Raw genomic sequence first — 26,125 nt, 5'->3', positions numbered from 1 at the left:
CAGACGGATAAACAAACAAGTAAATAAACAAAAGTAAAACAAATAAATCAAAGCAAAACAAATAAATCAAAGCAAAACAAATAAATCAAAACAAATAAATCCAAGCAAAACAAATAAATCAAAGCAAAACAAATAAATCAAAACAAATAAATCCAAGCAAAACAGCAGCGTCGAGGCAAACCAGCGTAGTAATCAACGCCCACTTTAACCCCCGATCAGCAGGACTTCCATTCAAACATCCGGCAAACCATTCATTCCTCCCATTCACGAGCAGAAGAGCAGCAGTCACTCCCAACACGCAATTTTACACGCGTGATCAGATCTCCCTTACAATACCGGAACTTCAGCAGCGATTTAGTGGGAAACCCTCAACGGGTACGCTCTGTAGCTCCCGACAGACACCAGCGGACACTCCCGCACCAGCAGTAGAGCGTCGGTCCCTTGCAGCACCACGTAATGTGTGCGATCGGTTTGCTCTTCTACCCTGGAACTAGGCAGCAAGGTAAAGGGAACAGCCTCAAGCAGTACGATTCGTACCTCCAGACAGATACCAGCTGTACAGAAAAGTAAGTAAACACCCCCACCATCTAGACGCCAACCCATGCTAATCACAAACAGACACATACCTCGCACCCGAGTAAACGAGCACCGGCAACCAACACCCCGATGACGCAATATCCTACCACTCTGGGGATGCCCCTTATATAGTCCAAATATGGCCCGCCACCTAATCATGGGGCGGGGACAAGCTTAAAGGGGCACTTCACCACACTACCTTACCATTATTGCTATCCAAAGGTTGCAAATTAGGATTCTCCTTGTTTCCCGGCAACCACCGAGGCCAGAAACATGCGTCATCGCTTGTGGCTTGTTTGCTAAAAATGGCCGAGTTGCACTTCATCTCTTATAGCAGTTCCCAGAGATGGTTTAAAGCCAATACCCGATGCTACCAGTGTGCAGGAACAGTGTGATGTCCTTGTTTAGATGCACAACAGATGTCTCAGGATTACTGCTTGTTGGCATCGCTGGGACAAACATCTGACATAAGCATCTTCATATCGGTTTTAAAACGATTGTTTATCTAAAAATGAAATGTCAGTCATCTGTGTTATGGCTTCCTGGTGAGTTCATGTGTTTGTTCCTCAGGGTACAAAATTTATAATTTGTAATGCCTCGCCTTCATTTGTAGAAGAACAAAAAAGTCATACTTGGTATAGTCCACAAGTTCAAAACCTTTTTTACACAAATTTAAAGTCACCAGTCGGTTTTAAAAAATGCAATTCAAAAGAAAAGTTTACCCAAATAGAAAAATCCTGTCAACATTTATTCACCGTTGTGCTGTTCAAAACTTGCTTCTGACTCTTTCTTCTGCATGTGGAACACAAAATTAGATGTTTCGAGAAGTGGTTTTGTGTCCATACAATGGACATCAATGGGAATGCGGTCCAATGGTATTTCGTTACCAACAGTTTTCAAAATACATTTTTTGTCTGTTCTGCAGAAGAAAGCAAGTTATATGGGTTTGGAATGAAATGATGGTGAGTAGTAATATGATTTTCTCATATATGAATGTGATAAAAAAATGTTGGTGAACTATTCCTTAAGCAAATGAGATATTCGAAGTAAAGATATCAAACCATATCCTTCCATGAGAAACAGACCTGAAGAGTGCATCTTAACCTGAGGTAAATAATACCAGATTTTTCTTTTTGGGTAAATTTTACCCATACATTTTTTAATGTGTAGATCTGTATATAAAAACATACGTCATGCAAAAACGGTATATCTGCTTCAATTCGAAACCCTGGGCATGTTTTTGATTCTTTGGAAAAGTCACTTCAAGTGCAAATGTTTTGAAGGAAACAACATCATTTTAGATGTCTTCTTCATATATTTAGAAGCACCAAAAGAACATGTTTTTGTTTTGACTACTTCCCTCTGGCTGTGGTATAGATATTTATAAAGAAGGGCCGATGCTTCTCAACCACAATTTGTTCAGTAACTGTTGATTTTTGCATCCGTCCTGTTTCCTCATGTGTAAAATGACCATCTGTGCTGAAGCCTTTAAAGATTCCCGGCTTCTCTCCAGCGGACATGCTGACCGGCGTATCTGCACCAGATTGCTGTATAATTTAAGTATTGATAAATATAAATAACAGGGTGGGATAGTGTAAATCAGACCTAATAAAGCTGTTGCAATACTGCAAGCCTATGTCTCCCCATAGCCCTTAAAGGGATAGTTCACCCAAAAATGATCATCAGTTACTCACCCTCAAGTTGTTCCAATTGCGTGTAAATGTCTCTGTTCTGATGAACACAGAGAAATATATTTGGAAGAATGCTTGTAACCAAACAGTTCTTGGCTTGGCCACCATTGACCACCATAGTAGGAAAACTTGCAATGGTAGTCAAAAGTGCCCCAGAACGGTTTACTTTCATACATTCTTCAAAATATATTTTTGTGTTTAACAGAACAAAGGAATGTATAAAGAAATGTTTTTCCATTTTGGTAGTCAATGGTGGCCAATAACTTTTATTACAAATAACAATAACAAATACCTTTCTAATCTGAATAAAGAAATGGAAACAGATTTGGAAGTTGAGGGTGAGCAAACAAAGACAGTATTTCCATTTTTGGAAACTGTTCCTTTAATGTCAAAACATTGGAGGCAACTTTCAAAGCATCCAAAAGTAAACTCGGAGTCCACCTACTGTAAATGATCATACTCCCTGCCTAAAACAGAAGTGTACACCTTTAATTGGGTGCAGAATGTGTTACAGCCAAAAGAGGGAGGTCATCACATAATAATATAGTATGTTTATAGCCATACAGTATGTAGTTGTACAGTATATTTTTTCCACATAATTGTTATGGACACACCTATTTTATGTTTACTTTTTATATTTTTGTTGCTTGTACTTAAGTGACAAGCGAGATATTTATTATATTTTTAACTATAACAGAAATGCACAAATACTCACTCAGGCTGTTTGTACAAATTCACATGCTTTTAGGAAAATATAATAAGCCGTCTGCTTTAACATCTGCTATTATCAAGTCTTCATTGGCCGTGTTTTAGTTTGTAAACAAACCATTAGATGAAGGCCAGCTGCTGCAAAAGTTAGCAAGCTGAGATTTATTTATAACAGAAAGTGAGACAGATACAGAACTGTCGATCAGCACACTTCTCTGCAACGGTGATTTATTTTGACACGTGAAAGTACCCCCTAGATTCACATATATGACATTTTTGAGGTATTTTGTGATTATTATTTTTTTAAGACCATGGTCCATGTCTGGTTTGCGAGTTTGTCCACATAAGTCGTCTGGATCGCCCTGCGTCCTGTACGGTCTGTCAGGCTGCCAGTTCCACACTACGCTTGGAAAAGAAGCAGACAGCGCCGAGCCAAACCAGTCCAGTGGGTGTTAAAGAGATGTTGAGTTGTTTATAATATAGTTTCTTCTCTGGAACCGGTGTGAAAATGTGTATGTTTGGGGTTGGCGGAGGCCAAGGTCAACTACCGTTTCGCCTAAGAAATATAAATCAAGTGGAACGTCTTGTGTCGATGTCAGTGGATCTGTATGAAGCATGAATGAACGTGGTTGAAGAGAATAGTTTATTTTTACATGGCATGTCTAGGCTTTGGGTAGATTGAGAGAGTTTTCATGTTAAAGTGAATGAACTGGCTAAGATGAATGGGATGACTTTTGTTTTTCGATAATTCTGCATAATTTTCAAATGTACCTTTTTTACTTTTTACATTCATGCATATGGCCGACGCTTTTAGCCATAGTGACTAAGTGCATTTAAAGAAACAGTTCACCCAAAAATTCTGTCTTCATTTACTCACCCTCAAGATGATGAACACAGAGAAAGATATTTGGAGGAATGCTTGTAATCAGTTCTATTGACTATCATAGCAGGAAAATTTGCTTTATATATTTCTTTGTTCTGTTTAACACAAATTAAGAAAAGCAAACAATTCTGGGGCACTTTTGACTACCATTGTAATTTTTCCAACTATTTCTTAACAAAGAAATGTATACAGATATGGAACTCGATGGTGAGTAAATGATGACCGACTTTTTATTTTTGTGTGAACTGTCCCTTTAAGGCTGCTAGAACCTGTAGTGTACATGTGAATAAGACTGTCTCTGTTGTTTATTGAGAGCTTTCTCCAACATGCCAGGATGTGTGTTCCCGTTGGCCTTCGCAGGAACTCCAGACCTGTGACACGTTTCTGGCTGTGGCTGCAAACACAACCTCCATCCTCCATTTTTTCACAAGTCGCTTCCATCTGGAAGCATTAAGAAAAACATTAGCATAGATTTACTGAATGTTTCTTTCATCCACAAAGCCAAACGGGACACGTAAAGGTCGGATGGTGAGCATCATTCAATAGTCAAATGCTTTTATTTACAGAGCGGCTCACCCAGGCACGCTTATATCTTAGGTTTTCCACCTTGGCTAGACAAACCTCCAGACCCCTCTTTCTCTTCTCTTGCTCCGTTCCTCTCAGTGAATCACACTGGAACCGCAGGACCAACTTCCAGAGACCATGAACCCGGCAGAACACTCAGCACGCTGACTAAGTCAAAAGTCAATGCATTTTTGCTCAGCAGGTCCACCGCAGTGATCACGTGATGGTAGACCTGACGGAGGGTGAGGAAGAAAGGGTGAGGTAAAATCCTTCTCTTGTCCACCAGAGGTCCTCCTACATTAGCTTTCGGCTTTGTACTCACTTAAAATGGCGTCAGAATTATAAACAGAAGATTGCCAAAGTTATTGCTTTAGTTTGTGTTGTCCATCGCTCATGTCTCTATTTTGTGCAGCTTTACTTGACTGCAGCACCTGTTTGACATATTCTGCAATGAGCATATTGTGATATTTCCTGTGGATAGATGAAGTGCATCTTAGTTAGTCAAGACTAACCTGGCACTGATGTCTACAATAAAATGCACTTAATTTTGTAATGTGTTGCATTTCCAAGGAAAAATAGAACGGACTCCTTGCTGTTTAATTCATTAACTATTAAATATTACAAGTAAAGAGTCATGGCAACTGGGTTAGCAAGAAAGGTGAGGACTTCTTCTGGTGTAGAAACACTCTGGTACGAGGCATGCCTCTTTGTAAAAATTTGTTTTACCACCTTAAATAAGAATGACATTTTCGATGACAATTTGATCAAGTCAAGTGAATCTCAGAAATTTATATTGTGAAAAAGATAATTTTACAAACTGTAACGTTCAGAAGAGACATCAGCGACGTCACAAACTGAGATCAAAGAGATCAAAATATTGAAGATTTTAAAATGAACTCCAAATGCAAATTATTTCGCCTATATATAATGAACATTGTAAAAGCTCTGCAGTCTTTGGATTCCAACATTTTTCAAAATATCTGTGTTTTGCAGAAGAATGAAAGTCAGGTTTGGAATGACAAGGGGGTTGAGTAAATGATTTGGATTAACTTTTCCTTTAAATGCAGCGAAACTAAGTATTTTATCAAATCTCCTGAGCTATAAAAGAAATACAATTTAGCTCTATTTATTTTCCAATGTGACTTACAGTGCATTCAAGGTATACATTTTATCAGTATGTCTGTGCCTGGGATCAACACGTTACAGAAATGCAATGCATTTTGTCATCTAGAGCCAAATTCTAAGTATAATTTAATACATGAACTTTGTGCTTTTCTGCCCCCTGCAGGCGAAAACAGTTTGTAAAGAATACTTGCTGTATGTTTAGAATACTTGCCTTCTGATCTTTCTGAGGAACCCAGTCTACAAATATCCAGATGATGGGTTTGTGTGTGGGTTAGAGTATCGACAACATGTTGAAAAACACCTTGTGACGTATCCCCATACTCTTCCTATATGATTTTAACCCAAACATAAATTCAAGCCACTTTCTCGTTCTGTTTCATCACTTTTCAGTTCATTATTAAGATATCTGAATTTCATTGAAATGCTGGCCTTGAATTTGAGAGAGCCATCCAAGTGTGAAAAACCTAAAATAGTAACACATTTTTAAGTTTTATCAAAGTTTTACACCAAACCTTCTGTGCTGCTCCAGGTCAGGCAAACGCATCGGAAAGGTTAGTTATTTTTAGATGACAAAAGCTGGTCCAGTTTCTCATATTCTCTTTGTTCCAAATACAGCTTTAAAAGTCGATATCATGCATAACCGCTCCATTACAGCTATTCTCAAAGATTAGGAATTAGTTAGGACTATTCATATTTAAATTTGGCCAATCTTCCTTTTATGTTACTGATTTAAAGAAGTTATGACCTGTCTTGAAGAAAAAAATGTATGACATCTAAGACTAGTCTAAGCAGTTTATGCAACCGGCCCTTGGCCTTGAGCTGTTGGCCTGACTTCTCTCAAGAAGTCATCCAAGTAGTTGAGGTATTGCTGAAATGTTGGCTGAAGGTCCAGAGATCCTTGGCATTGCTGACCGCTGTTGTCTGAGGTGTGAAATCGTCACTTGCCACATAGGCATGGCTGTGACTAATGATTTTCCTTGGGTCTAGTTTACCTATACTGGAGAACAAAGATGAGCTGCATGGTCATCAAAAGCTGAGAGATTCCCAAATACAAATAAATGATAAAGCAGTACTTACATGAAAAGCTCCTTTGCTTCCTCAAAAGCCGTCCTTAGCACTTTATCATCCTTAGACACATCATCATGTGTCTTGTTTCTTAGGTTTTTCTCCTGGGAAACAGACATCTCAGACGTTTCTCTAAAGGAAGCAGTTTAAACAATTTGTCAAAATAGGCTCGTATTTCCCCAGACACCAAAGTATCAGACCGACAGAGGTTTTAGTTTGTAGGCTACTCAAAACAAGGATGTCTTAAGGGATTTTATGAGAAACATTTTAGACAAAGTTAATGCTTAAATAATACAACACTGAGAACTTAAGTCTCCTTAGATGTGAATCGTTGAGCGTTTACATCAGCATTAGTTTTTTGTAGTTGTATTAATATTTAAATGAGCTATTGTAAAATATTCCTAGTTTTATGTTAGTTTGAGTTTAATTTCTTAAGCATTTTATAAATACGTTTTTGTTAATAATAAACAAATTGACGTTGCTATTTAGATTAAATGTATGTTTATTTCAGTTGAAGTTGTAACTTATATATTTTTGTTAAATAATTATTGTTGAATAAATAAAAAAGTAAATATTTTGATAGTAAACATTGGAAATGTGTCCCGCAGACCCGAACACTAAACAAGGGTAAATCTTTTAATGCCTCAACTTGTTTTGTTTTTTGCTAAGGAAACATTTCTACTTTTTGTTTAGTTTATGTCTTTCCAATGAAATTTAGGCAAATATTAAATTTCAATGAACATAAATGTTTTAATAATTGTAGTTTTAGTTGTCAATAGTAGCACATATGAGGCTAAGAAAATTATTTCACAATGTCATAATTGTGCATTACCTTCCACTGTGGGACTATAAAAATAAAGTAAAGGGTTTTAATATTTAACAAAAAATGTGTAGTTAATGTGACCTTAATGTGATGGACCGCTTTTTTTGTTCTGCAAAACAACCTAAGTGCTAAATGAGCTAAAGTAGTGATTTGCCTTATTTAAATGATTGTTATTCTTTTCGATGCAAACATGGTTACTTTTTATTTAAATTGTGCTCATTATGGTCTATGGACAGCACTATTTGCTTAGCACTACACACCGATCAGTGTTGTCATGGTGTCATTTCCCTGTGGCTCCCGCAAACAGCGATGACATTAAGGTCACATGCTTCAAGGGGGTTAATATTATAGCTTTCTTCAGGTAATATAGACCTGCTTGATTAACGGTGACAGATTATAGATGACGTTACAGTCACTAACATGTCAAGGGAAGATAAGACGTAAATCGACTCAGTTTAGTACTTAATCCTCAATCTTGAACTCCGTCCAGCAGAGCTTCATCAACTCTCTCTCTGCTAAGTAGATCTTGAATTTGATACTCAAGGGGAACCGCTGACAGGCGATGAATCGCTTTCTCAGCCACAACGAAAATGCTTTCTGTATTTAGAGCCAAAACATTGTGTTTACAAATTAAAGAGATCCATCAATATTTATAATAAGCTTAACTGCATGCCCTTAACGGAACAGATCACCCAAACGGCAAGGTCATGGGGAACGCACATGCTCGGATTCAATGTGTAGTATAATGCAAAGTCGCTTTGGATAAAAGCATCAGCCAAATGTAGGATGGATTCTGAAATGAACTTTCTTTTGGGACGAGAAATTGCCAAATTGTATAATAATTGTTTGTTCAGTTGCTGGTCCAGCATGCTGTAGATATGAACGGCCTGATGTTGTAGAGCTAGCACATATGGGAAATACAATGCAGAGGAGGTTCTGAGATGTTTCATTCTTCATCACAAACATGCCTATGAATCAGACATTGACTTTACTTTATGACTTCACAAAATACAAACAGAATACTTCATTTAGTCTGTGAGAACTGCTTGCCTTTTATATATCAGGAGCTTTAATGGAGTTTCATTTATGTACATTTACATTTAGTCATTTAGCAGACGCTTTTATCCAAAGCGACTTACAAAGAGTTTGGGGAGCAATAAGCGATATGTCATAAAAGAGCTAATTGATGTACTTTAATTTTGTGTGTGATGTTTGTCCTAAAATTCCAAAGAAAAAATAAATATAAAACGTCCCAGGCCATGGGAAAAGGTAGAGAGTGGTTTGGCTCTGCATGGAGAAAATATCTGTCAATATCTGCTCGTGAGGCAAAACCGCCTGTCTCACACACTCCCATCTGTCCACACACACCTTATAAACGCTCACTGCTTTTTTCTTGCTGGAAGCTTTGAAAAGCTCCACAGATACAGACTGCATCTGCAGTGACTCACGGATGCAGATAAGTGACACGTTCTGGATTTTCCTCAGGGTAGAAATGGGTTTAAGCGAGAATGTGTTAAACACCGTGACAGAAGCATCCCACAGCACCAAGAGATGATTCAGAATAGGGACCGCTATCAGCTGGCCGATGGCTCCACTTCAGCCCATCTGTCTCTTCTCCACCTCGCAATATTTACAGTCAGATACTCTACGGCTCCCCCTTTGGTCCCAATATAGAGGTTTTTACCAAAACACGCAATTTTGGGGAGACCAATAAAGGCTTTCATGGTCATTTTTTCTTGTTTGGATCAAAAAATAGACCTAAAAAGTAGACAAGAAACCTAGGGGAGGAAAAGACCTAAGCTCAGATAACTTTGGGGGCCAAGCATAAACACGGGTGGTCTCGAATTCGCTTTTGAGAATATACAGTTATGTGTTTGTTGGTCATAATGCTAAATAAAACAAGCAGAGAATGGTCTCGCCTCATTAGCCCTGAAGCTGTCTGTTTTTCACTCAAGTGTATTTTGACCTTGCCATGTGATTCTCATCCTGAGAGGATGTCTGTGTCAGCGGTTTTATGCTGCTTTTAGCGCGCATGGTTGCACTTCACCAAAAACACCCAGGAAAGACTAGAAATATTTGTGAACTAAGACAAATACACATAATTTATGTTAGCATAATACTGTATGTTTTATGTCTAGTCATTTTAGATGAGGCCTAGTCGGATCTGTTTTATTCTGTACGGGTGGGTCACGCCCTTTAGGGATCCGCCATATTATTAGTCGATTTACTGTAAAAACATAAATGTTAAAAGTTAAAAACCTAGAACACTGTTGTATTGAAAAGCAAACAAACAGAACCAGTGTACCTTGACGTATAAAATATACAGCAGAATAGATGGGAAAAAAACAGACAGTAGAAAAGGAGAAATCAGACATTTATTAACAAAAAAATGCAGTGGGTGTGAGCTTAAAGTAAAAATCTCAAATGTGATTCCATTTTGCATCCTAAACCTCACTACACAGAAAATCACTTCAATTCATCAGTCGATTAATCCTTCATGTTCATTCAAGACTTTCTACACAACCTTCTTTCATTTATTCCAACAGAAAAGAGAAAACCAAATTTAGAATAAGCAAAACCAAAAGTTTTTATTTTCCAACAACAAACAAAACAACTGCAGCCTTACAAGCATTGTGGGAAGCTGTCCAGCAAAAGTTTGGGATACTGTTGAGTGAGACACTCAGGTGAGCTCACTTCTCCCTGCCGCAGTCGGTACATAGGATGTCATCACGCTGAGTTAGAAACCCACGGCCCACCAGAGAAATGGAGCACTGCATACAGGTGAAGCATTCACTGTGCCATTGGCGTTCTTCAAAGGAGATGTACTTCGCACCTGCCAGGCCTGGACCACACACACAGAGGTGACAGTCAAGTAAAATACTTTCCCCGTCAAGAAACGTTGTTTTAAAAGTGCGGTAAACAATTTTCAACATTCTGGAATTGACACCTCCCCCAAAGCACCTACACAGACTCTAGTTGTGTTGGACTTCATAAATATCTCCTCTCGCGGTACCTTGATCGCAGCATCAAGTCAAACTGACTGCTTATAATACTCATATTGACTTATATGTGATCATTGCAACATTGCTTTACTTAATGGAGAGAAAGGAACGTGAGTATCTTTAGACTGATATTAAGTTACCCGTGCAAGTCTTTGCAGTTTGCATGACTGTTGATTTTAAGTGATCTCTCATTTGTATGGCGCTTTGAATAAAGGCGTCTGCTAAATAAATAAACGTAAATGTTTTTTATTGCATGTGTTCATTAATTTTGCCAGATAACAAAACTACTACAGCCACACTACGGATCCTCACGTAGGCCAATGAACACACGAGTAAAGTGTGCAAAAATATTAGCGTCAAGCGTTCCCTTTCGGGCGGCATTGCGTTGTACATGATAGATAAATTTCCTTTCGAGTTTTCAGGGAGAAAAGAAAACAGACTTAGTGCCAGAGACTCATTATCAAAACACATCTGCGGCACGAGTTTTTCTAACCCGCGTCTGGAAAACTAGTGTGGTCTGGACTCTGGAGTATGGCTAAGGTAGGGAAAACTACTCCATCCATTTGCAGGCAGTTTACATATTCAAAGGCTGTAGCACTGAGAAGTTATATTTCTGGACACTGGTTTTCAGTGATATCTCAGGTAATTTGAAGGTTAACTCATTGCTATTATATGCTTACATCACTTTGAATTTTAATGTTGAATCGCACAAAAAAATGTATTATTTAAAGGAAGAAACATACTGGTAATTGGCTTGGTGCAGCCCACACATTTCTTGGCATACAGGTTGCTGAAGCAGTCCAGGCAGTATGGGTAATTCTCTCGTGAGGTGAAACGCTGGCCTGTCAGTTGTCTCTTGCATCCAATGCAAGTAAAACATTCACGGTGCCAGGGCTTATCTTGATAGGTGACACCACCAGTTGTAATGGCCTACAGAATTGAAAGTGCAATTTAATAAATGTGCAATTGCAATTTTATCTTATTGCAATATTATCAGTGAGTTTTCGCATTTTTCATATGTCTGATTTCTAGACAAAGGTATATGACTTACTTTTTTGCAAGCACAGCATTGGTAGGCAAATTGCTTCTCAAAACAAGGGACACAGAAGTAATTGTTATCTTTAGGGATGAAAGACTTCGTTCCTATTGGTTGCTGACAGCGTTGACACAAAAAGCACGTTTCATGCCAGCTGCTGCCTTTGTACTCCATTTTTCGTGAACCTAACATATGGGGAAACGACCGCTTTGAACATTTCACCAAAATGATCAAAATATAATGAGTTGTTCTCAATCTAAAACAACTTTCCATTCTCATGCGACATAATCATCTAATTTTTCAAGCCCCGCCCCTCCAGCCACCTGTCATCTAGAGATGTTATCTTTTCGTCTTTTATCTTATCAATTACTGCTAAAGAACTCTCATTCTGCAAGGTTTTTTCATCCAGAAATATTTCCCAGATATGACGAATATTTTCTGTATAAAACACACAATATACATCAACCACACATGTGCTAGCTGGAGAGTTGTCTGTTAAAATGATGATTCCGCACTGCTTGCTAAAAGAAGCTGAAATCACCACCATTTTGGTTTCCGAAAAGGCTTAATGCATTGTACCTGGCATAATGGTTTTCTTGCATGTGGTGCACTTTGAGGAGTACTCATGGGAATAGCACTCAGTGCAAAGCAGAAGGTCATCTTTGGCAGCAAATGGTTTGTCCACCAATGATTTGCTGCATTTGGCACACTTGAAGCAATTTTCGTGCCAGTGTCGGTCTTTGTAGGAAAGGTCCTTAAGTATGCATGCAGAAAAAGGGAAACTATCAGTTCTGTCGTTGTCACTCATTCAATACACAAGATATTTAAATTCCCCATTGATAGTTCTCATAAACAAAACCTTTTGCTTGCATTAAAATAATACGATTTTATGTATTAATTCAAATCTTACATTTTGATGCTTACAGTAATTTTACAGTTAGACATACCTTACAGTTACACCCGATTGGCAAAGAACACTCCTCGCAACAGTTGGCGAACAAATTCTCGTAACACTTTGTACAGTACTGCGTGTCTTCTTTCAAAATGTATTTCTTTCCGAGCAAAGTGTCCTTGCAGTAATGGCAGTCGAATCGTTCCACAGACATGATGTGTTGTTTACGCCTTAAAAGCAAACAGAGCCATTAACTGTTACAACGTCCCAGATTAAAGCAATCAGAAAAGTGCCATCCACAAAATATGGGCACGTCTTAAAACATTTATACAACATGATGTAATGGTGGTCTCTGCAAACTATGTACGTTTCAAGGAAATCTTAAACCGTCTGAAATGTTTCTGCAAAGCTGACCTCTGTCTGTAAGTGTGAGTAAACTCTACCTCCAATGTGCTTCAGAAGGGCTGCAGGGTGACTACCAGGCGTAGGGGTGGTCTGAGATTGAGGGGATGCATTAAAATGACCCTCTATAAATACTATTGCTCTTATTAGTTGAAATCCCTGGGGACAAAGAACCAGTTGCTTATCTGCACACCTTTTATGGGAGGCAAGTCACAACACACTTGTTATGGTCAAGATGATTTACACGGAGCCTGGTGTGTTAAGATCTTCGTGTGCTTTAATATCAGCGTGACTGTGTGTTAACCTTTATGAACAAATTCTTTTGAGGCACTACACGAGAAAATCACCCGTTTAATCTTCTTTAACTTTTCATTTTAAAGACACAATACGCTCATATATCTGTGAAATTTCGATTGCACTGTATTCAGATACTTGATACCACACTGCATCCACATCTGAGCCTTCAAGCAACTGCTGATGGCTTAGAGAGAGCTGGAGGCGAATGTTTTTGTCGTTGCCAAGCTTTTCTGCAGCCTTGAAAATGGCTTTGCTTTAATTGAAAGTTCTATAGACTGTGCAGCAATTTCCACAGCAACAGGTTTCACACAGAGGGCTTTCCTTGACTTCTGCTAAATGCCGTAATGTACAGTAAACGTCATTTTAAGCTGCAGTAGTAAAATGTTTGAATCTTAAAAAAACAAATGTTGTCATATTCTCATATTTGCGTAATTGTGTGATTTTCATTCTCCTACAGAAATGTTGAAGATGTTGTGCATACACGCTACTTTTCATTTTCTCAAAAGCTTTGTGCTTTTTTGTTACTTTTGGAGATTCTTTCACACCTGCTTGAGACTGCCATTGTGACTATGACTCAAAGTTTGCGGTAATATGTCCTGTTTGAGTATACTTTAATCCAATGAATTAAAAATGATTCTCAGAGGTTGTGCTCGTATCGTTTTTCAAGTGGATGAGAGAAATGATGTGGGCGCAAAAATAGCTCGGGAAGATCAGCGGTTAAAGAACTTAATCCGTCATGCATGCATGTAGTCCCTTCTGCCTCATTGTCTCAAATACTGCTTAAGAACACATTCAACGCTTGGTGCACAATAAAGAGATTTGGTTCAAATTCTGCATTGATGTACACGTTAATTGTTCTCGAGAACCGCATGCAATTCTTACATAGAGCTTGTTGTCTTCTTCAAACATTTGTATCTGTCTGTCTTTTTAATGTTACACCTGTAACAAGCGCCAATGTGACCTGGATGTCTGAATTGGAAAAGCATCCATCATCGGGAGTTTTTAGCTCGAAGCATGTCTGCTGTAGTACTGGATTAATCTCCGACTGTGCAGATAGCAGCTTCGCTCGGTACAAACAAACACTCACAGACTTTAGGTTGCTAGGCATCAAGGAGCAGACTACACGTTTGTGTGAAACTAGAGAAGTGAGTACAGTCATTATATTGTGTGCTATATTTAAATATGTGTTTTTTTTATTTATGGGTGTATTTGCCTGAATGTGCATACAGAGATTAAGAGGGAGGTAAGAGTGGAAGGGCAGATTGAAAAAACTGAAATAGGATTTATAGAAATTTATAATGAAAGGAATCAGAATTACGAGGTGACAGCGTGTTAATGCGTCGAGCATGCATAACCAGCATATGTCTTGGCTGTTTTATATGGTCGATAAATGCAGCTGAACATATGTGTAACATTCCTTTATGATGGAAAGATGGCGGCGACTATTGGGGTTGGGGACTATATTGCAGGAATAGACAAGTAAACCAAATGCAACTACTGACCAAGTACCTCATAAAGTTGAGCTGTTGGTATACAGTTTCACAGGAAATGACGGTTTTGACATCATTTAACCTCAACCTATATGAAAATACAGTATGTGTTTAAGTAACCTGCAATTTAATTTTTTACAGTATATTGTATAGACAGGTTTAGCAGCTACAACATAAACTGACGTCGTGTGGCCCAAACTCGAAGCATCACTAACTTGATTAATTTAATTTAACACAATTCATAAACAATTATATATTATATAAATTAACTATAAAATAAATTGTGATATTATAACCAAACACCGACCGAAAGTTAACTTTGGGCCAGGCACATGCATCCGATGAAACCATCTACACTGTATATATTTCAAGTTTATTAGATTAACATAGATGGCAATACTGAGGCAAAGGTTACAGATTGCTGCCTTAATACCGTGCTGGCATAGCAACAGTAAATACAGTTACTACTCTCATCCACTGTTGACATGTTTATAGCTACTGAATAAAAAAACATCTGGTTTACTAGCGCAAACATTTCAACATATCTCCATTATGCCCTAGAGTACCCTATTAGTGGTTGTCACCACAGTAAAGAAAGAACACATGAAGGGTTTACAAGAGCACAGCATGCTTAAAATGCATTGGCGAAGCATTCACACGTGTGTTTGCATTGACTAAACTTTTGCCTGGGGTTTGGCCGGTTAGCATGGCCTTCTTAGCTGGCAGATGTTGTACCCACACCCTCTCTGTTGGCGGCCATACGAAGTGTATTGTTGTGATGAAATATTTTGTACAATGTATAAATGTAAGCATTGTAGACATAACTGCAATGCCATAACTCTAACAAACATTTTCAAATTGTACCGCATGACCCCGACTTCCAATCCTTCATATCAACAATTATTTTTTGTCTTCTGTCATCTTTTTTTAACCCAATTATTACAAGGCAGTTACTTTAGCCACCTCTCAGTTACACATTATGTTGTGGACTAACAAAGTGTTGACGGTATAAGTGGAGTCTCTGGGTTGAGATCAGGTGGCCTTTACAGTAATAAGTGGTCTCACACTATTCAGCTCATTTGAGCTTGACGGTAGCCTTTCTTCGTAGCTCGAAGCTGCTGAGACTCTCAGTTGGAAACAGGATAGGCCTGGTGGATGAGAAGACAAAGAGGCACTTCCGCGAACCTTATGATCTTGCAGAACTGTATACACCCCTTGGGGATCCTGAGATGCTCTCGTGATGGTGGTCATGGTGAGACAAAGTGAGAAAATATGCTGAAAAGGCTGATTCAAAGTTTTACTGTAACATTCAACAGTTTCATCTATGTACCAGATTTAGGTATTAACTTAGTGTTTGGTGCCGGTGGTTGGATAAGGTGCTCCAAGTGCTTGTTAAGGCATCATCAAAGTGAACTATAGGGTTTGGTGTGAGTTTTGTTGGATTGAATCTGATTTTGTTTGTATGCACTAAAAAATAAAGGTACTACAAAAGGTTTGTCATTGCCATGCTATAGAAGAACCATTTTGGGTTCCCGAATAAATAAAAATGTAACGTTTAATAGTCTTTTAAATCACTTTCCATTACAAATACAACAAATTGAACAAAATGAGGTTAAAGGCTCTTTGTGGAACTATAAAGCCAAAAAAGGGTTCTTCTATTACATTATTTAGTGGCTTTTTGCGTGTTCCTCATGAAATCTGTGTGATTTGTTTTATTAAAAACTCCATCCAAGTTAATTTGTTCTCAAGCTAAAGCATGCATATTATAAATAACAAATACTAATAAAAATTAATTTGCCCTGCTTTTCCTTCCTTGCATCTCCATATTTCATGATTCTTTTTTGCCATAAATCATTATTAGTCACCTTTAGTCAAAATATGAATCTGCGTCTAAATGCATTTAATTTTTCTCCTGAATAAATGTATCAGTTTTTAAATATCTCAGTTAAGAACATAATTGAAAATTTTAGATTTGTTCTTTAAGGATTAACAGCTGATATTCTCGTCCTCTGAAAGCACACAGACACATTCAATATACACTCATAAAACATGCATTTCCGCTGCTGTCCTTCTGAAACCTTGTATCTCCATATTTTGTGAGGACAGAACAAGGCTAAGAATCACTGCCATAGAAGGTTCAGAGGGATAACTCTAAATGCCAGTGTATCAACACAGAGAGGTCACAACAACAACAGGGGATTTGATGGCCAGCACACCAAACTCTCTCTTTGGTATCATCATTCAACTTACAGTGGATTTGCTGGGCTATTTTTACATGTTGCTGAAAAAGCTCGTCGATGTTTGGCTGCGGGTGGTGAAATGTCTCGTTGCTGGTATCTCGGAATCAAGACTGAGAGCCGTGGCATTCTGTGAATGTCATTTTATTTTTGTCTCCTTATTTCACTAACAGACATCTACAGTAACTCATTTGGCAATTAATGTTTGCAATGAACAGTCCTATACACCCTCGAGTTCCTCAGCACAACAGGAATGTGGGTCATTTTGCATTTGAGTCCATAATGCATAGAGGAGATATCGTACTCCGTGTTGGCGACTGTGCCACCACCCTACATGTATGAGTCAGCAGGAGCTGCGAGTCAGACCCCACTAACACACTCATAATGCAAAGACTGTTTTAAAGGGTACCAAGAGCTCACGGCAAACATTTGTACACAGGAGGAATAGAAAGAGAAAGGACAAAACAATACAAGTCAATAATGATGGTCAGTAAGCAAATGAGCAATCTCTGATTCACTTACATACAACCACTTATTTCACCGGTCATTTTTTACCCAAAACCTCTTTGATTTGAGTCCATATGACGTGTTGGTAGATCAATAAATCATTAAAGTGTGAGAAAACATGAAGTTCCTCTCAGCGTCGGTGAAACAGTCAAGAAGATGAATCCCCCCCAAAAACAGTTCTCCATTGCGTAAACTGCCTCGTCGACAGAAACTGGCCTTTCCATAACACAGACGCCTTTGTCTCCGGACTTGTCTTTCGTCTTTTCTTCCTTGGTGCAAAGGCTCAGGGTTACTTTACTCAACTCTTTCAGTGCATCGTCCCCACGGCATTCGCTACGGGTTAGAGATCATCCAACAATACAGCTATTTACAATGCATAAAGAACGTTAACGGCAAACCGATTATCTTCAAACAAACACTGATCTGAGATGTGTGGTGGGTGGCCTGCGTGACCACATCTTCTCCTTTTTCCACAGTTCATATTAAAGTCCGACACATTAAACAGGGTTTGAACATTTTGAGCAATACACACATAATGCATTAACAACACTATTAAAATCATCTGATGGTCCCTTATGAATACAAAAGTTAAAAAACACAAGCATTGTGTATTTCATCACAGATGATGATTAATAGAGCAAGTGTTTCAATGCGCAGAAGGACAGAGACAAAACAACAACTGTGTTGTGTTGTGTGCTTATGAGTAATTGGACCTGTAAATGACCTAAAACAAACATCAGCTCCAAATATTATTGATTCATTGTGCATGTCCATACAAAGAGTATCAACAATGCAAAACACAGTCGTGCATGTTGTCCTCTTAGAAGTCAATATCAGAGTTCATCAATAAAACTCTCTAATTTATTTACATAAGCACAAACAGTCTTTCACTGTGAAATGAAGCGGATCTGAGAAAGGTGGATGTGTAAATCCCAGAGTAAAAGATCACAGATGCTTCTCTTTTTTACGAAAGAAACCTACGGCAGCAAACAAGTCTTTTAAACTTGCATCTGAAAGCGGGGCATTGCTTTCTGACAAACACAAGATGGCACCGTTTCAATTCATGTCGTTTTGCCCTTCACTAAATTTGTCTCAAACATCGGAGCATAATCATTTGGCAACATTTGGAAGAAGGTCTACTGTGTGTCCACCTTTCCTCGGAATTCGTCTTAAATACATGTATCTGTCTGTTAACAAGGGAAATATGACATTGATAAAACGTAACTTTACAGTACCTTGACACATATCCAAGCCATGTAAGCTGATGGTGTTATCATCAGCAGTTACATACAGTGAAATATTATCAGCAATCACCCACTGCTGGCATATTTGTTTTTGAGTAGCAAATGTGATGACAGCGTTACATTATCACTATGATGTCATAATAAAAAATATGAGCGCTTCATGATTGCAAACAACGTCCACACAAAACCAAGAAAATAGAAGGCATGTCTTCTCAAAATACATACTATACACATTACATTCACAGTACAACATTTTTCACAACATAAGTTTTGTAGACGCTGCATAGATGACTCTATCACTAACATGTACACAATAACCGAATGGTATAAATAAAGCATAAATATCTGTTTTTAGAAAGTGCTCTGTTCTCATGAAATAAACATTTTCTCAGTAGTACTTCCAGTTTGACGTACCTAGAAAACTGGTTTCATTTATAGGATTGAATTTAAATAAATTTTGGTCATTTTTTCCAAAATTCAGATACAATAAAATGCTGAAATAAAAAAACTAAGATTGTTATAAACTTTAAATGCATTGTTTTCGTCATGTTTGTGTAAACAAAATCAAGCGCAAAATAAATTAACAACTACTTTGGGGCGTTTACAAAAATAAATGTTTCATTTAAATTAAGTTACATGAAGTTTCTTCTGTCATGCAACTTGAACAGAGATTTGGGGGTGGGTTATACCCAATACCATTTGTCAAGATTGTTAATTGTCTTGTATTCATTGTGCCTTCTGACGTAGTCACAAGCGAGACATGTATGTTCTGCCCAAAAGTAGGCCTTTTTTACTTTAAAATGTTTACGCCAGTCAAAGTACTTCAGGTAAAGCTCTTCGTTTTTGTCAAGGAACAGAAGATATTCAGCCAGCTCTTTCGGCGAGGGGAAGTCATCGACGTGGATGAAAGCATTTCCCTGCACAAAATTCTGATAGTTCTCTCTCTGGGGTCCAAGCACGACAGGTACCGTGCCAACGGAAAGAGGGTTGTACAATTTCTCGGTGATGTAGTCTTTGTGAATAGAGTTCTCGAATGCCAAGTAAAATTTACAGCTCGCAATTGTTGGGAAATAGTCCTGGTCTGAAATGTACTCACCGAATGCTTGTCCGTATGCATGAACCTCAATGTGTTTGTATAGTTCATTGTAGTATTTCACCCTTACGTGATCTGGGTTCCAGTTGCTGACTATCCAACAGATAAGCTTGTTCTTGCTCGGTGGTACAAAGTCCTCCTCTCCTTGTGCTGCGACGATCGATCCATAAGGCACTTGTATATCAGCGTCCTGCCGATAATTAAGAGTTAAATTAAACAGGTTTTCAATACCAGGTAACTGAGATGAATGAGACGGCGACTCAAAGTTCATCCAAATCCATCTTTGCAAAGTAGGCCGGTACGCAGGGGGCATGTTTGACAGGTCGCTGCTGATGTCCCTGTGATGTATGACGACAGCGTCAGATTTGTTGTAAAGGTTTCGGTCGGCAGTGATGAAACAGCCATCGATGCTGAACAAAGAACTGCAGACATTCAGATCGTAGGTTTCTCCGAAAGGCCAAAGCCAGACCAGGATTGTGGTCTGGTTTTGTTCACTTCTGTTGGCAAGGAGACTTTTCACTTTGGCTGTGGATGTTTCTGACTCAACGGGGCCTGACAACCAGCTAGTGGATGGTTTGATGTACATTAAAAACAAAGTCACAAAGCATCCCAGTAAAAAGGTACCAAGCAGGAGGGGTCGTAGGATTCTGTACGTTGTTGAAGATGGCATAATCTGGCCTTCAATGAGGATTTGAAGAGAAAGTCAAAATAGGTGCGTCCTTTAACATCATAAAAACAAAATCATCTGATGAAAGAGGATCATTATAGCAATTTCTTAACATGCACTAAAGTAAATCGTCTCGATATTTTACCTGACAGATTTGCTTGTATCCAGAGAGTAAAATGATGGTAAATTGCGGGTTCTTCTTTTTGTTACTAGAGGAATGTCAGTCCTAAAATCATAGGTCTTCTTGTCAAGGTTTCCATGAGAAAAACACAAAAGATTCAACAGATCACTTAAACATCAAAGTTAAATATAAGCTGTTCTATATAAAAGCATTTTTAATGCCAGGTCATAAAGGTGTATGTATGGAAACACTGCCATCTTCAGGATATAAGGAGATTATCGAATTTAAAGGCCAAATTACACCAAGAGAAAATCTGTGATGACATAAAACGTTTAAAAAACGTGTTGTGATCGTTTTTGCTAAAAAACAAAACATTAAGCACTGTAACATACGCGGATAGAGTAGGCCTACAACTACAGATATGTATTTGATAGATTTTGTTCTATGAAAATCAGGTACAGGTTTTGCTATAGTGTATTCATTTCCACACTGTAGCCTGTACCCGTTTTATAAAACTGAACTTTTCAATTGTACAAGCACGCGAAAATATCATGAAATTTTCATTTCCATACATTCAAAAATATTTTTGATTCTTATCATTTCACGTATCTTAGTCCTGCTCCAGCTGGGCGCTATCAGCACTGTATACTTGGCACATATGTTTCCGACCTAACACACCTGTTTTAACTCTTGTCCCCTATAATTACTGTGTTTATTTGGTAATTTACATGCTGGTATGCGTGGTGGCGAAAGGAGCATTTACACTTGCCATTGATCCACGTTCACGTGAGCTGTTTGTTTTAACATTTGACTCAATAATCCTCAATGTTGCAAAAGCATGTAACTCAGGAAGGAAGGCATTTTGTTTGAAATGTATTGTGATGTATTTGGGGCACTCTGGAGGCTACAGTGTGCAAAGATAGATGGAAGACTTAAAGAAAAATAAAAGATGCAAAACATGACTGCAAATCTATTTGAATTCTAAAGGCATGCGGGTGTAGTAAGATATGTGAAATAATGTATCAATTATGTATATATTTTGTCAATGTGTTGAATTAATAAAGCTTGTATCTGAAAGCTTGTTCTCTCCGGCTCGTAGGAAAATAGATGGATGTGCTATCACGCAAGGTGAGGTTTGCTTTCACCAGTGATGAAGGTCATCTTAAGATTGTCACATCTTACATTTTACTACGTGAAATATCCCCAAACGTCCAGCTCTGCGCTTAAATCTCGCACACTCCCTACATCTTTCCCCCTTCTTCTATTTTAAGCTAAACCGCATTGTCTCCAAAAACGCATGCAGCATTCCGGGGAGAATAAACGTCCCTGCGCTCGTGCCATGTTTAATTGTTGCAACTCAAAAAAATCCCTCAAGAGATGAATGAAAGAAATAACGCGGCATGCAGTGCGTGCACGATATTTAACTCGGCGTTGCAACATATGCAAAACAGGTATCTCCATTTCAATAAATCGTTTAGCTCACCACTCCATAAGCAATCATTCTTGGGGAAAAGCCACTTCGTGCTCTTCGTTTATTTAACGTAGATCTTCCACATATCTGTGCGGTGCTGAAATACCTCCGATGATGGTAATATAAATAATTCGCCAGGACCAGGATGCACCTGAACCCATAGCCTTCGCCTGCGCATCAGTGCATGTTGCAGTGTCTCCGCGATGATGACAGACCGAAATCTGTGCCTGCAAGTCACAACATGCAAGAGCCTTAAGTGAAAATAACAGGAATTATGAGCAAGTGCGTCGCTGGAAAAGACGCCATGTAACGCCGTGATGCGATGTAGAATAATGTCCCCCGCCCCCTCCCGACAAGTGCCCTGTTACCTTTCCAGTGCGGTTTATACCCATGTATACACATGGATTAAGAGTGCGCGTGTGTGCATTTAATATACGCAAATATAAATATGCGTAAAATGTGGGAAATATGTATCTGTGGCTTTAGACGGGATTATGAATGTAGACTTCTCTACAAAGCATTATTCCTTTGTTCACCAATGCAGGTTGAAAGCACTGCTTTGCAGCCCATGCCTTGATGCCAGAAAGCATTCTTTAGTACTAAAATGCGTTATACATTCATTCATGTGGTGATGTGAAGAACGCAGTTATAACAACGATCTTAACATTGAACAAGAAGCGATAGTAATGTAATAAATCAATTTTAGTTTTAATTGAGCAAAAACAAGCAATACATTCATTAAAATTTTAGTGCAACTTGAGGCTACAGTATATTTTATTTACAGCTTCAGGTAGAAGATCATTGATCTCGGTGTAATGAGTCAAGTTTTCATACACAGGGATAAAAGTGTTAAACAAGTGAAACAAACCCACATAACTCCAACAGATCAAACTTAGCCCTTATCACTCCTGAGAGAAACGTTTATTCATTTTCCATTATTAGGAGTCAAACAAATAAATGGAAAACGTTTTACTCCAACCATTTCTTTTGCTCCTCACTGAATCTTCTGGCCCATTTGTTTGTTATCTCTAAATAAGCTGTAGATTTGTGAGGAAGGTAGTCGAGGTACACAGTTTTGCCCCATGTCTTGGGGACAGCTCTTTCAATTTGTGTCCCTTCATGCCATTCGTTGAAAGACGTTATAGAGATTATCTGTGGCCGGGCCGCCACTGCTGCATTAAAAGAGGTCTCATAATATTTCCCATTGATGCGGTTCCTTGTATTCTGGGAGTTCCAAGGCCTAATACTAGTGTCGATGTATCCAGGCCCCACACTTGGTATGAACATCAAGTCATTGTGATCGCAGAAGGTTTTTATGGATCTCCAGTTGTGATGCGAGGAACCGTAAGTAAATCCATTGGTGGCGAAATACGTGTAAAGTCCATCGAATCCGCCATTCAGTATGTCTTTCTTATGCCTCTCCTCCACAAGAAGAGAAATGAAGATGCCATCGTATGGTGTGTTCCTGATCGTGTGTTTTCCATTCGACTTCAGGAGCTGCGACCAAATTTGTGGACTTTGCAAGTAGGAGTCATATATGTAGAACAATGGAAGAAACTTGCCTGTGTTTGTTTTGTATCTGTAAAAAGCAGGATGGTTTCCATACCTGTAAGATAGAATAGTCTTTTTTCTTTTGAAAAGCAGGCACACACATCTTATAATAGAATAACACTTAGAAGCTGTAGTCGTGCAAAAGCTGTGAAAATTATGTTCAGGGCTTTCCATTTATGTACAGGCAAAAGCAAAGTAATATACTTTAACGATAATATTTCATGAATTAACCAATTTTAATCCAACGGGAAGACGCCCAGATATTGTTTTTCTCCTGCACCAATAAAAACACAGTCTTTTTCCTTTTATGATTAAAAAAACAGCATGGACATTGGGTCAATAAACATCAAGAACTGGATGAAAGTCACCACACTTACCTTTCCACAATATATTCAATGTTTTTGCGCATGTTTACATCATCACGATCTTTGTATGGTTCAATATGAAAAACAACCTGTAAAGGACACAAAAACAGATAAGACAGAACAATACAAAAGACTTTAACTTAAAAACCCAACCTGTTTCTATTACAATACCTTCAACTGATATATATCTGCTGCATTCAAAATCAAAGGCACCAGGTTGTCAATTTCTTCACCATTGTCATCCTTCATATTAGCTGGATACCATGAAAGTGCAAGAACACCTAAAATAACCCAAATTATTGCAAAGCATATTCAGCAATAAGATAAACATAGGCTAAACATACACATAATAGCAGACTCAATAGCAGACTTCTTACCAACACCAGCTGTGCGCAGTTGTAGCATGTGTTCTTCTAAAACAGATGGATCTTTGGAGCTGTATGGTCCCAGCGCAGGGTAAAAATTTGTCCCGATGTCTTCAGGAGGCTTGTGTCTTCCGCTGGGATACGATAAAGCAACTTTGGGGTCCCAGTGTGGTAAGATTGGATGATCCCAGTGAACGTATTTTCCATCAAACTGAGGGTTACCGAACCATGCGTAGTAGAACGCATGCACATTATAGTTCGGTTCAGGGAAATCTTGCATTTTGTTCTCTAGGCTATCAGCTTTCTTTGCAGCTATGAACTTCGGTATCCACGATGCTTTACTGGATACAGGATATCTGGTATCTTCTTCCACACCTCTTGAGGACGGAATAAGTCTTAATGCAAACCGGCTGCCAAAACTGTTATCCTCAGGATTTAGAGACTTTAGAATGACTGGTATGGTCAATACAACCAATGCTAAAGCGATTATTACACAACATGACTTTCGTTTAAACCTTGCCATTACCCTGGAGTTCGGTCAATGTTCATTCCACCATCACATATCAGCCAATGACAGAACAAGGTTTTTTTCGTACTCCTCAAGGTGTTTTCTTCATAATCATTATCATTTTCCTCTGGAATGCATGCACACCTGTCAAAAACACAAAACAACCAAATCTAGAGTTGAAGTACGCAGGAGGTGGTGTTATATCAAGCCACATGGTTTGCTTTGACTATACAAATGATTATCTTCTTTGACTACACAAATCATCCCCTTTTAGCAGAAAGGACACACGTGCATACGCTTCAAGGACGTATACATTTGCAAGACTGGACACGGAACGTAAAAGCTGTACAATACAAATACTCACGTAACAGCTGATACGGAAATGTTACAACATCATACCTTTGAAGAACGACAATCATCATGTGACCATCGAAGACACATTTTCTGTATATCGCATGAATGCTGTCACATCTGACACTTCGTGAATTAAATGCTGCATTAAACTCATGCGGAAGTCTCGAGAGTAGTTTTTCTTCAGTGCTGTTTGATCGGTAGACTCTGTACTGGAACCGTGGGCGAGTTTTACCGCTGTCTACTGGAGTGGAGGGACATTACGAATCCTACTATTGCGTAGGCCAAGCTCACAGTAGCGCGATGCGGTAAGCGGTCGGTCACGTGTCCTGATTAATATTCATGAGCTACACCTCGCCATAGTAGAGTTCGTAAACCAGCGTGACATGATCGGTGTGACAGCTGTCAGACGGCGTCTGATAGTGATGCGTGTCTATTACAGTTTGAGTTGAGGCTCAGCTGTATTTTCTTTCCTGTCTTGCGGTTTCAGAAATGTCCTTATAAAAGGAAGCTAAATAAGTTATTCCTGCGATGACTTTCCACTTGACATAAATTGCGCTTTTAACGTAACATGCAAATGGGAAGTTTCAGGGAATCATCAGACAAAAGTGAGATCATTTCGCAAATGTAGTTTTAATGATTTCCAGTTGAACTAAATACATGTATTATTGTATTACGTGTTATCACGTAATCGTTTATTACGTTGTTTTATTATATACTATTTTATAAACATTTACTACTATTATTTTTATCACTTTAACAAGGGTTTGAAAATGTTGAAGTCACATCACATCCGTTGGAGGGCACTGTTCGCATTACTTAACGTGGTGACTACAAGTCAGTTTTAAGCAGCTGATCATAATCCAATGATGTGGTTTGTTCTGATTCATTATATGATGGACATGATATATTCATAATGTACATCTCAATACAACCTTTTCTGTCTACAGGACACTTGGTTGCGCAGACCCCCATATTTAATGCGAATGTTCTCATGATATACATTTATGCATTTGGCAGACGCTTTTATCCAAAGCGATTTACATTGCATTGTCCTATACATTTGATTCTAAGTATGCTCAATCCCCTGG

General features: G+C 38.5%; 4 protein-coding genes across 6 annotated transcripts; all 4 read right to left on the bottom strand.

Moving 5' to 3' along the window:
- Positions 1 to 4,163: 4,163 nt before the first annotated feature.
- LOC306895826 (transforming growth factor-beta receptor-associated protein 1) lies at positions 4,164 to 9,165 on the bottom strand (the record flags this gene model as incomplete). Its single annotated transcript, XM_079459366.1, is given in 14 exon segments — positions 4,164 to 4,188; positions 4,190 to 4,299; positions 4,435 to 4,551; positions 4,553 to 4,743; positions 4,841 to 4,893; positions 5,009 to 5,040; positions 5,044 to 5,127; positions 6,350 to 6,427; positions 6,430 to 6,544; positions 6,625 to 6,744; positions 8,240 to 8,386; positions 8,685 to 9,031; positions 9,035 to 9,060; positions 9,063 to 9,165. Coding segments are annotated over 14 exon segments (1,548 nt in total).
- Positions 9,166 to 9,791: 626 nt separating this feature from the next.
- fhl5 (four and a half LIM domains 5) lies at positions 9,792 to 12,868 on the bottom strand. 2 transcript variants are annotated; one of them, XM_079459503.1, is made up of 6 exons: positions 12,780 to 12,868; positions 12,421 to 12,595; positions 12,053 to 12,227; positions 11,489 to 11,658; positions 11,181 to 11,367; positions 9,792 to 10,277 (listed from the first exon to the last, which is right to left on the bottom strand). In XM_079459503.1, exons 2-6 carry the CDS (start codon positions 12,577 to 12,579, stop codon positions 10,126 to 10,128), a joined length of 843 nt encoding a protein of 280 aa, XP_079315629.1. In that variant the 5' UTR covers positions 12,580 to 12,595; positions 12,780 to 12,868; the 3' UTR covers positions 9,792 to 10,125. The 2 variants fall into 2 exon arrangements, with proteins under 2 accessions (XP_079315629.1, XP_079315630.1); XM_079459504.1 differs by having other exon boundaries at positions 12,809 to 12,868.
- A 4,053-nt stretch (positions 12,869 to 16,921) lies between these two features.
- fut9a (fucosyltransferase 9a) lies at positions 16,922 to 22,235 on the bottom strand. The gene is made up of 3 exons (XM_079459407.1): positions 21,907 to 22,235; positions 20,448 to 20,542; positions 16,922 to 20,354 (listed from the first exon to the last, which is right to left on the bottom strand). The coding sequence occupies exon 3, from the start codon at positions 20,303 to 20,305 to the stop codon at positions 19,226 to 19,228; it is 1,080 nt and encodes a 359-aa protein (XP_079315533.1). The 5' UTR covers positions 20,306 to 20,354; positions 20,448 to 20,542; positions 21,907 to 22,235; the 3' UTR covers positions 16,922 to 19,225.
- Positions 22,236 to 22,578: 343 nt separating this feature from the next.
- Positions 22,579 to 25,260, bottom strand: manea (mannosidase, endo-alpha). 2 transcript variants are annotated; one of them, XM_079457937.1, is made up of 5 exons: positions 25,083 to 25,260; positions 24,188 to 24,827; positions 23,982 to 24,091; positions 23,823 to 23,899; positions 22,579 to 23,473 (listed from the first exon to the last, which is right to left on the bottom strand). In XM_079457937.1, the coding sequence occupies exons 2-5, from the start codon at positions 24,696 to 24,698 to the stop codon at positions 22,864 to 22,866; spliced, it is 1,308 nt and encodes a 435-aa protein (XP_079314063.1). In that variant the 5' UTR covers positions 24,699 to 24,827; positions 25,083 to 25,260; the 3' UTR covers positions 22,579 to 22,863. The 2 variants fall into 2 exon arrangements, with proteins under 2 accessions (XP_079314063.1, XP_079314062.1); XM_079457936.1 differs by having other exon boundaries at positions 22,579 to 23,500; positions 25,083 to 25,254.
- Between the last annotated feature and the right edge of the window lie 865 nt (positions 25,261 to 26,125).

Source organism: Barbatula barbatula, assembly GCF_947034865.1.
Source record: "Barbatula barbatula genome assembly, chromosome: 6".
Classification (NCBI taxonomy): Eukaryota; Metazoa; Chordata; class Actinopteri; order Cypriniformes; family Nemacheilidae; genus Barbatula; species Barbatula barbatula.
This window is presented reverse-complemented; position numbering and strand designations above follow the sequence as displayed.

What these genes read in the sequence shown, in the direction of transcription:
- fhl5 (XM_079459503.1), bottom strand. Translation starts at nt 12,579, where the DNA reads ATGTCTGTGGAACGATTCGACTGCCATTACTGCAAGGACACTTTGCTC. An exon ending in CAATCGGGTGTAACTGTAAG is followed by an intron (nt 12,228 to 12,420) that starts GTATGTCTAACT and finishes TGCATACTTAAG; the next exon opens with GACCTTTCCTACAAAGACCG. An exon ending in CAAGAAAACCATTATGCCAG is followed by an intron (nt 11,659 to 12,052) that starts GTACAATGCATT and finishes CCCATATGTTAG; the next exon opens with GTTCACGAAAAATGGAGTAC.
- fut9a (XM_079459407.1), bottom strand. Translation starts at nt 20,305, where the DNA reads ATGCCATCTTCAACAACGTACAGAATCCTACGACCCCTCCTGCTTGGT.
- manea (XM_079457936.1), bottom strand. Translation starts at nt 24,698, where the DNA reads ATGGCAAGGTTTAAACGAAAGTCATGTTGTGTAATAATCGCTTTAGCA. An exon ending in CAGATATATATCAGTTGAAG is followed by an intron (nt 23,900 to 23,981) that starts GTATTGTAATAG and finishes TGTCCTTTACAG; the next exon opens with GTTGTTTTTCATATTGAACC. An exon ending in ATTGAATATATTGTGGAAAG is followed by an intron (nt 23,501 to 23,822) that starts GTAAGTGTGGTG and finishes TCTATCTTACAG; the next exon opens with GTATGGAAACCATCCTGCTT.